Below are 11322 nucleotides of genomic sequence, written 5' to 3' on the forward strand. Positions count from 1 at the left end.
TGAAATGGTAATCATGGAGCCTGTATGAGTTTATACTAGGTCTTCTGCACATATGTTATGTTTCTTAGCTTGGTGTTTTGTGAGAATCCTAACAGTGGGAGTAGGGATGTCCCTGACTCTTCTATATGCTCTTGGGACCCTTTTCTTCAAGCTGGGTTGCCTCGATCAGCTCTGATATCAGGGTTTGCACTTAGTCTTATTGTAACTAGTGTCACTGTGTTCAGTTTATATCCCTGGGAGGACTGTTCTTTTCTAAAGGGAAATGGAGGTGGAATAGATATTGGAAGAGAACTAGGAGCGGAAATTGTGATTGAGATGTATTACATGAGAGCAGAATAAAGGAAAAAGGGGCTGGAGAGATGGCACAGTGGTTAGAAACATGAACCATTCTCCCAGACGACCTTGGTTGGATTCCTAGCACCCATATGGCTGTGATCCAATACACTCATACAGACAAACATACAGGCAAAACACCAGTGTGCATAAGGATAAAAATAAATTTAAAAAAGAAAACAAACAAAAATTAAATACTACATGTAATTGCTTTTGAAGATGTTCAGAAAAAGGGGCATTTATACAAGGTTTGTTAATTTGGATACTCTTTATTCAGTGGTGTTCTTAAATAACCAAAATGGAACAATTATATAATTAAAAATCTCATATATAAGTATTTAGTAAAAGTACTTGAAATTAAAGAAGAATAAATGTCCACGTTTAATATTGAGCAAGATATAATACAAAAGTCAAATGATGAGATCAAATTGTGTGTTTAACAGATGAATACTAAAGATTCATTGACATAAATGTGCCATGGAACAGGTTCTACTTTAAACATATAAATATCATATGTTTCAACATGAATGGGTGCAGATGATTAAACTCAATAAAGTATACTGATAACAGAAGGATCAATACTAAAAGCTATAACTTACACATGGAATTAGAGGAAATTGCACTGGAGACAAAAGAATTTAATTATCAGAATGTAGGGATGTGGAGACAAGAGGTAATTGGGGACCTGAGAGCATAAATATTCATATTCTCAGGAGAAACAGTATTTTTCTTCAATAAGATTTATTTCAAAGTATGTTGAATGCAGTACATGATAATACATGTGTATTTCTTAGTTTAAATTATATAAATCTCAGGAATTCTCACTAGGATAATGCTGATTAGCATTACTTAATTATATGGAAAGTGTTAATGAACAATAACACTATGTTGTCTCACTTAAATCTTTATAATTGTCAAAATAAAAGGAGCAAATTTTTCAAATAAGGATCTGTAGCTACATGAATAAATGTAGATTTCAAACAAAAATAAAAAGGAATATATAAGAAGATACTTGTAAATACAGCTGTAGGCATGCATGTACATATGGATATTGATAGAGAAAAAGCAGCAATAGATGTAAAGTTATTTCAGATGGCCCAATAAATGTATTCAATCTCCAAAATTTTTAATTTTGGATTACAAATTTTTGCTTCTCAGACTAGACAGATGGGTTACAGTAAAGAGTGCTTGCTGCCCTTACAAAGAAAGAAAATTCTGATTCCAGCATCCACATGGCAGTTCACAAACATCTGTAACTCCAGGTCTAGGAGATCCAACATTCGCTTAATGTCTCCACAGGTATCAAGAACACGAGTTGTGTACAAGAACATGCGCAGGAAAAACAATCGTAAAAATAATGGCAAAATAAAAAAATCTTTAAAATCAAATTTTAATTTCTAGTATATACAGATGTATGAAAAATTATATTTGCAGTTACATGTATATAAGATCAATTCCTGTTTGTGTACATATTCTATTTAGTACATGCTTCTATGCATTTGTTCTAGGGAGACTGTGACAATTCTTACATCATGTTTTCTGTGAACATATCCTAAGATGTAAAACTTTTCTGAGTGCTCCTTTGACTTCTGTGTTTCTCAGGCTGTAGATAATGGGGTTTAACATGGGGGTAATGACCCCATACAGCATAGAGATGAGTCTGTCTCTGGCAGGAGAGTGTTGACTGGAGGAGGGGCGGATATAGGTAAATATTGTTGTGCCATAGAACAAGAAGACTACAAGAAGATGGGAAGCACAGGTGGAGAAGGCTTTGCACTTCCCTTCTACTGATTGGATCTTTAGGATGGTGGACACGATGTATATGTAGGAGATCAAAGTGATCAGAAAAGCACCAACACCAAAAATACTGCCCATCAATAAAATAAGCAGTTCTGCAATGAAGGTAGATGAGCAGGACAGGGCCACCACAGGGGGGATATCACAGTAGTACTGGTTAACTCGATTGGACTTGCAGAAAGATAAGCTGAAGGTTGTCATTGTATGCATGAAAGAATTCAGAAACCCAGCTGCCCAGGTCCCCACCAACATCTGCACACAGCGAACCTTGGTCATGATGAGGGAATAACGGAGAGGGAAGCATATGGCCACATACCGGTCATAAGCCATCACAGCCAGCAAGAAAACTTCAGTCCCAGCTAGGGCTATCAGGAAATAGAGCTGCAAAGCACACCCAACGAAAGAAATGCTGTGATCATCAGTCAAGAGATTCTTGAGCATCTTGGGGACAGTGGCTGATGGACAGAATATGTCTAGCACGGACAGATTTGCCAACAGGTAATACATGGGAGTCTGAAGCTTTCTCTCAGTCACTATGGCCAAGAGGATGGCCCCGTTTCCCAGCAAAGTCATCTGATAGATAATGACAAAGGCCACAAAGAGGGGATAACGCACCTCAGGGAGGTCGGAGAGCCCTGTGAGGATGAACTGTGTCACTGTGGTAAGATTGTAGACATCCATGTCCTCTCTCTTAAAGGCAGTTTCTAAGGGAAATGAAAGAAAAAACTCAGATTAGGGTAAATAGCAGGGAACTCATAGACAATAGAAATATCAGACTAATGATGAATTAATAATTAATAATGAATTAATAATTAAGGTTTTAATTTCTTAAAATTTCTGCCTAAAATTGAACTAGTCATACATACTCTTTCTTAAAATACTTATCTTTTGTTCCTAACCTTTAGAAAGTCCTCTGAGGCATTAATAAGAACATAAAAGTATATTTCCATTATAGACATTAGCAACCTTCAATTATGTGATTTTGTTCATGAAAGCTGATGCATTTCTCACATCCCCATAGATATTTATTTCATTTAGTCTCACCTTAGTATCCGTAATTTTAGGCTCACTTTCAAGTTAAGTTAATAGAGCACAGAAAAAGGTGTGTCAAACACTCATTGTATATTTCATTGTTATTATATAATTATCATAACAAAGATTTCCTATACATAAACATTATTAAATACTAGGAGTTAATAGATATGTGGAAAATTAAGTCAATAATGGGGTAAAGAATATAAATGAATGACAATTTCTTCCTTAAACCAAGTATCTCTACTTGGAAGTAATAAATACAGAAATCTTCTTATGACTTTAAAGTTCGTATGTGTAAGATACAGTCACTAGCATTAACTTAATTGGATTCACAATAACAGTGTGAAGCACTGCAAATGCAAAATGTTGGCACTTTGAAACAGTTTTTTCTTTAGCGTCATTTTTTGGAAATTCTTATATAAAACCTGATTAAAATAAAATAAAGAGGAATATTCTACTATCCTGCCCATTTTTTGATTAAAAACAATAAATATTTTCTTTGGTCAATGAAAATGCATAAGGTAAATAATGCGAGTTGTATGTAATGATTTTTATTCACAAAGGCATTGAAGAATTTTCCTAGGTAACATGTAAATAAAGACTATTAAGATTTCTGGGAGTGCCTAACAAAGTAGTCATAGTGCTATGTGACTTTAATTCCTATATCAAGAGGCTAAGACAAGGGCAATTTGAATTTGAAGCCACCCTGAACTACAAAGCAAGGCCTTGCTTCAAAACAAAGCAAGCTAAGAATAAGCTCTGAAGGAATAACTTTTTTTTCTAATGAAGCAAGAGCAGTTATGGAAAATTTTTGAATAAAATAATTTTAACTAATTATCTATTAAAATCATAAAATATAACAAAGAAATTTACTATAACAATAAATAGATGTATATACCATTATGCAACTGAAGGATAGTTAATGAGCGAATAACAAAGGTTAAAACAAAACTGTGCCATATTAGTTCTTAAGCTCCCAAATGCACACCACCCTGCAAGAATGCTAAACTGTTCACAACTGAGTACAATTAGTCTCTGAGAACAGCAAGAAGATGTAAGTATATAAAGATGAAACCTATTTCACAAGAGTAATGTCTTAAGAGTAAATTCTAATTTATACAATTAATTACCTCTATTTTCCCTCACATTAAAATTGACCTTTTAAAAAGGGCTATAATAGATTCATCAATAGCATTCTTATTAATCAATATACTCCATTGGTTCCAAAATTATATGATAAATTTATGCCCATTGTACCTGAAATCACATCGTCCCTTCATTTTACACTTAACTTTTTGAAAATATTCAATGAAACACATGGACTTAATATATACAGTACAGAACTTGTTCATGTTTAGACAGTGCTTGTATTCATCAAAACAACCTCCTCTTCCAAATTCAAACATGAATAAATAAATATTAAGCATTTTTGAATGAATTAGAAGTGTGACATGTTTCCCATCGTACGTTTCTCAAGAAGAGTTTATGCAGCACACAATGGACAGAAGAGTAATTTTTAAACCAGAGATTCTGGGAATCAAGAATGAAATACACTCCATGTGCTTTAATTGGTTCATGGTACAATGTATGATTATTAATGGGAATTGGCATGTATAGGTAGTGTTCACAATCTGTTAGAAACATCCCAGAATTTACACTTTCTTACTATTAGTCTCCCTTACCAGTTTTAATATAGTAAATGCCAGCTACATGAAGCTTTTCTCTTCAGAAAATATCCAAGCTTCCGTTATAGAGAGAAAACAATTAGTTGTTAATTAAGCAAAAAATAAAATATAAGTCTCAAAACTTAGCATAATTAAAACTGCATTTGATTTATTGCAGCAACATTAGTGAAATAGGCAAATTTTGCTTTAAAAGTAGGTCACGTTGCCATTAAAAAGAATTCAGCAAGTTAAAGCAAATGACCTGACCACCAAGTTACATCAGTAGGTAAAAGCAAACTCACCACTTGAATGTAAGACTCAAATGAGCGGTTAGTACGTAGTTTATACTACTCCTGAATATCCTTGGGGAGTCATGATAATAAGAACTGAAGAGAGACTATGCACATTACTATCAACCTAACAATGGGATTGCACAGCTAATTAATTTTATGCAAACTTTAAAATAATTCTATGACACAAGAGTCACATTTTAGTTTCTTGTTATGATTCAGAAAAATATATTCAACCCCTGTATGCAGTCAAAGATGAAAATAAAATATAACTTCATAAACTATTTCATTAATGTAAACTAAAGAAATGACAACTCAGTTTCCCAATGTACCAATGTAAAAAAAGTTGCACAAGTCTTGTAGAATGACGTAAAACAAAATGTTTTACACTCATCGTTGGACCAGAGAGAAGCAAAGAATAAGTGTAAGTCAATCATTGCTTCAAAATATAATTATATTATCAAATTTTCTTAAATAATGTCTTTTCATTGTTGAGTGAAATTTTTTTATTTTCCATGCATTATTATACAGTGTGTCTTGTGAAAGGGTTGTGTCATCCACATGAGCATTAAACAGTTCAGATCCAGTGAGGATAGAACCACAACTGATCTAAACACACACCATGCTGCTTTACTCCTGATAACACCACGAAATTATGTATGTGGATGACTGCCTACCAGATTGATAAGATAGCTACATAGAAGCTATGGAGGCAGCTCAGCAGTTGAGAGCACTTTCTGCTCTTACAGAGGATCTGACTTCAGTTCCCAACACCCATAAGAGAGCTCAAAACCATCTGTAACTCTAGTTCTAGGGGATTTGGTGCCTTCTTCTGACCTTCATGGACACCAGGTATACACATGGTATACATACACACATGCAGGCAAAACACTCATGTATACGAAATAAAACCTAATTTTTTTTAAATGATAGTACATATAGGTTTTATCTTTTCAAGCCACCACAGTATCCAAGGCAGAATATATTGTTATCTGGCTAAATGATCAAGCCATCAGGTTGCCATCAAATTATTTATGTTTATTCCAATAGAGATATACTGATGTCAGCTTTAGTCACAAAGCTTATTTTGTAGTGGGAAGAAGTCAATGGAGAAATTCTCAGTCACAAGGATAAAAGACTAAGTTCTCAGTCCTAAATAGTATATTAATATTAACCCTGTCACTACCACAAACAAAAAATTTAAAATAGAAGCGCAGAAAAAAACAGAAAGAATAAAAAAATAAAAACAAAAAGGCAAAGAATCTTATGGAGGCTGCAATGTGGTCCACTGAATCACATAGTGTATTCTTCAGGCCACTCATCTTTACTTGTAAGTATTCGGTGTTGTGAGTCTGGTTTGAAGCCTGGGGATTCTCCTATGCTATCCAATGACGGTGCTCCTCTTGAATGTACCGTTGTCCTGTGTTAAGGAAATCCTGCATTTCTAGATCTGTAGGTTCATCCATTTTATGTGCACCAACAGTTCATAGATGTGGTAGATGTTTGGGTGGGCGAACTCATATAGCCTTGGTTCTGGGCCTGGGTGATAGCTAGGCAAGTCAGAGAACTAGCTTTCCCTCATCATCAGTTGCTACCTTGTGCAAACTCTCCAGAACTACCTGGACTTAATTCACCCAATGCCCGTGCTTCTGTTCTCAGGTCTTCAGATGCAGCTGACCGACACTCACACCACCAGGGCCAGCTCTACTGTTTTGTCCAGGCAAGGTACATGGCCCTCTCTCCCAATTGCTGTAGAGGGAATGAGGGGGATGGGGTCAGCTCTTCTGCTCCCACACTCCCAGGGCTGGCTCTATATCCTGACAACAGTGTCAGCTCTAGCAGACTGTACAGGCAGGGCGCAGGGCCCACTCTCCTGCTTGCTACAGCTTATGAGGGGGCAGAGCTCCTCACTTTCTTGACACTGGGAAAAGCTCTTTTACCCACTGCAGGTAGCAAGGAGTGGAGGGATGAAGGCATCTTTCCCTCACCCAGCCACCATATGGTAGATTAGGGCAGCAGGGTCAGTTCTGCTGCTCCTAAGTCCTCAGGACCTGGTCACTTATGACCCCCAAGAATGCCTTTCTAGGATGCTGCCCAGAAAGATTGCAGAGCCTGCTCTTTGTGCTCAGCAGCAGGCGAGGGGCAGGGCTAGTTCTCTGTCTTGGGACACCAGGGACAGACCACTCATCTGCCTCAGGTGGCAATGGGAGAGCAGGGTAGGGGGTTTTCACTCACCCATGCCACCACATGCCAGATGGGGGGCACAGAGTCAGCTCTCCAGGTCTCAAGCCCTCAGAGTTGGCTCACCTGCATCCCCAACAATAGAATTAGCTCTAGAATGCTACCCAAGTGAGATGCACAGCTGTGGTGAGGGGCGTGTCCCTCTTTCCCAAGTGCAAGGGCCAGCTCTTCACTGAGGAGTGGGGCCAACCCTTCTGCTGCAGTATCCAGCAAGAGGCAAGGAAAGCTATACTAGGGCCTGTGAAGAAGAGTGTTAGGTCTCACAGCACTCAAATTTCCATATATGTGTTTCCTAAAACCACCTTGCTAACCCTTGAATGACATGATTCTGTGTATGCAGTGCCCTCCCTCTGGCCACCATGAACACTGCACACTTGTGCTGCACAGACATATGAAGACAAAATTCCAGACTCCAACTCTAGTTGTGTTCTTTTGACCTTTTGACACAGGACTGTTCTGTAAAGTCGGGAAAGAATGAAGAGTCTGGCCACCGGTTGTCTTTCAAACTGAAAGCCCAACTAGCTCAAGCCATCTTTATTTATTCAGCTTCTAATGCATTCGAGCATGGGCAGTTTCAAATCATTTCTCTTTAATCATTTTACAAGAATCATTGACAATTATTCACTTTAATTTCTTCTCTTTTCCCACTTTTTTGATGCCATTCACCTTTACCCCAATCATTGTAATGCAAGCCAAGTGTTTATATCTAGCTAGGCACATCTTACTCATACTGTGCCTTAGCCAGCAGCCAATGTGTGTTTACAAAGTAAGAGATTTAAGCCCTGTGATTATTTCTTAATAATATTAAAGCATCTGAGTATATTATGATGTGTAGGAAAATATTTTCAGGTGTATACCAGCTTCTAAGTTACCTATATGTCAAATTTACTAAGTGGATTTCAGTTATAATACTATAATTTATGAGTTCTAAAAACAGCAATGATCATTACCTAACTCTTTAAGTTCTTCTATTTCTTTATGGAAATTTCTGCTTGCTTTTTTCTTTTAAGATAACTAGGAGTTTTAGATTTCTTTATTGATATTTTGACATTGGAAAGATATCTGAGTGTTCGTTCCTGGAACCAGAGTTATATCTGACTTTTCATGTCCTATATTCTCACCTTATATGTTTGTATAAGATTTTGATGTCATTTTAAAAAGAACATTTTTGAAGTTCTTAAGTTATTTGGAGTAAATTTTTCTCTTTTTGGAACTGAATAAGCAATAATCATTGCCTTAGTGAGTCCCTCTTGTTCACTCAGAATAACTGCAAAGGCAGCCAGGGGCAACCGGAGAAACCAGTTTCTGTATCAGATCAGATTAATTTAATTTTGGGGGGCATTTGTTACCAATCAACTTAGGTACATTCATGACTAGTATTGCAAAATTAAGAGTTATCATAAGAATAAAAGTAGGGAAAGTTACAGAGGCCTGAAGCCCGAGTTACCTAGAATTAGTGCAGGAGTGTGCACTATTGTTTCCATAGGTTCTTGACAAATGGATGGGAATTCCAAAGCAACTTGCAGTCTACTAATCTCCAATATGAAAACATTTATGTGCCTTTCCCAGAAATGACAGCATGGCTTCTACCAACAAGACACCCACATGCATAAAAATAAACAAATATTTAAATAAAATTAATGGGTGAAGAAAAGTCTCAGAAGTTTAAAAGCACTTTCTGCTCTTGCAGAGGACCAAAGTTTTGACTCTGACATCCACACGGCTACTCACTACTATCTATAACTCCAGTTCCAGACATCCAACACCCTCGTACGGATACTGTGAGGAACAGGTGGATAGATGAGGACACACAGGAATACCAAGTACAATGGTGCACACACATATGTGCAGAGAAGGACTACACACTCATGAATAAAAACTTTTTAAGAATAATAAAACATAGAAAGAAAAAGATAAAGATCTGCAACTACATGATAGATGTAGAATTGGAAAAAATAGAAAATACAGATATATGAAAAGTAATTGTAGGCATGAAGGTTGATATAGATTTTTGTAATAAGACAACAATCAACATAAAGTACTTCAGATAGACTATTTAATCTATTCAGTCTCAAAGAGTTTTATTTTTCAATTAGAAATTTTATTTCAAGTAGATATAGAGATGCACATAATAATATCTGATTTTATATCAAGTTTGTGTTCAATTCCATTCTGTGAATACATTGTTTTCTTATTTTCCTACTTGTTTCTATACATTCATTCTAAGCAGACTTTTAAAAATTCTTACATCATGCTTTCTGTGAATATATCTGAAGATGTAAAACTTTTCTGAGTGCTCCTTTGACTTCTGTGTTTCTCAGGCTGTAGATAATGGGGTTTAACATGGGGGTAATGACCCCATACAGCATAGAGATGAGTCTGTCTCTGGCAGGAGAATATTGACTGGATGAGGGGTGGATATAGGTAAATATGGCTGTGCCATAGAACAAGAAGACTACAAGAAGATGGGAAGCACAGGTGGAGAAGGCTTTCTGCTTCCCTTCCACTGATTGGATTTTTAGGATGGTGGAGACAATGTGTATGTAGGAGACCAAGGTGATCAGAAAAGCACTAAAGGACAAAATACCTCCTTCAACAAAAACAAGCATTTTTGCCATGTACGTGGATGAGCAGGACAGGGCCATCAAAGGTGGGATATCACAGTAGTACCTGTTTAACTTGATTGGACTTGCAGAAAGACAGGCTAAAGGTGGACATTGTATGGATGAAGGAGTTGAGAAACCCAGCTGCCCAGGTCCCAAACAATAGCTGCACACAGCGAACCTTGGTCATGATGAGGGAATAACGCAGAGGGAAGCATATGGCCACATACCAGTCATAAGCCATCACAGCCAGCAAGAAAACTTCAGTCACCGTTAGGGCCACCAAGAAATAGAGCTGCAAAGCACACCCAACAAAGGAAATGCTGTGATCTTCAGTCAAGAGATTCTTCAGTATCTTGGAGACAGTTGTTGATGGGCAAAATATGTCTAGCAGAGACAAATTTGCCAACAGGTAATACATGGGAGTTTGAAGTTTTCTCCCAGTCACTATGGCTGAGAGGATGGCCCCGTTTCCCAGCAATGTGATCTGATAGATTATGATAAAGGCCATGAAGAGGGGATAATGCACTTCAGGGAGATCGGAGAGTCCTATGAGGATGAACTGAGTCACTGTGGTAAGATTGTAGACATCCATCTCCTCTCTTTTAAAGTGGGATTCTAAGGGAAATGAAAGAAAAGAACGTACATTAGGGTGACTAGGCAGGGAACTTGTGGACAATGGAAATAACAGGCTAGTGGTGAATTATGTTGTTCTACTTTAATTATGAATTTGGCTTCTTAAAAGCTTCTGTAAAGCAAAGGGCACAGTCAACAAGACAAAATGACAATGTGCAGAATGGGAAAAGATCTTTACTAACCCCGTATCTGCAGAGGTCTGATCTCCAAAATATACTAAGAACTCAAGAAATTGATCATCAAAAGTACAAATAATCCAATAAAAAATGGAGTGCAGACCTAAACAGAGAACTTTCAACAGAGGAATCTAAAATGGTTGAAAGATACTTAAGGAAATGTTCAACACCCTTAGTCATCAGAGAAATGCAAATCAAAACAACACTGAGATTCCATCTTACACCTGTAAGAATGGCCAAGAACAAAAACACTGATGACAACTTATGCTGGAGAGGTTGTGGGGTAAATGGAACACTCCTGCATTGCTGGTGGGAACGCAACCTGGTACAGCCCCTTTGGATGTCACTGGGGTGATTTCTCAGAAAAATTAGGAAACAACCTTCCTCAAGGCCCAGTAATACAACTTTTGAATATATAGTCAATGGATGCTCAATAGTGCAACATGGCTTATGCTCAACATCAACTAAATGGAGAAAAACTTAAAACAATTCCATGAAAAATAGAAGCAAGACAAAGTTGTCCACTCTCTCCATACATATCAATATA

General features: G+C 37.1%; 2 protein-coding genes across 2 annotated transcripts; both read right to left on the reverse strand.

Moving 5' to 3' along the window:
* Nucleotides 1-1863: 1863 nt before the first annotated feature.
* LOC125401082 (olfactory receptor 5V1-like) lies at nt 1864-2811 on the reverse strand. Its single transcript, XM_048435312.3, has one exon. It carries the CDS (start codon nt 2809-2811, stop codon nt 1864-1866), a length of 948 nt encoding a protein of 315 aa, XP_048291269.3.
* A 6798-nt stretch (nt 2812-9609) lies between these two features.
* LOC125401124 (olfactory receptor 5V1-like) lies at nt 9610-10558 on the reverse strand. Its single transcript, XM_048435350.3, is given in 2 exon segments — nt 9610-10035; nt 10037-10558. Coding segments are annotated over 2 exon segments (948 nt in total).
* Between the last annotated feature and the right edge of the window lie 764 nt (nt 10559-11322).

The sequence above is a fragment of the Myodes glareolus genome, chromosome 24, assembly GCF_982192425.1.
Source record: "Myodes glareolus chromosome 24, mMyoGla1.1, whole genome shotgun sequence".
Classification (NCBI taxonomy): Eukaryota; Metazoa; Chordata; class Mammalia; order Rodentia; family Cricetidae; genus Myodes; species Myodes glareolus.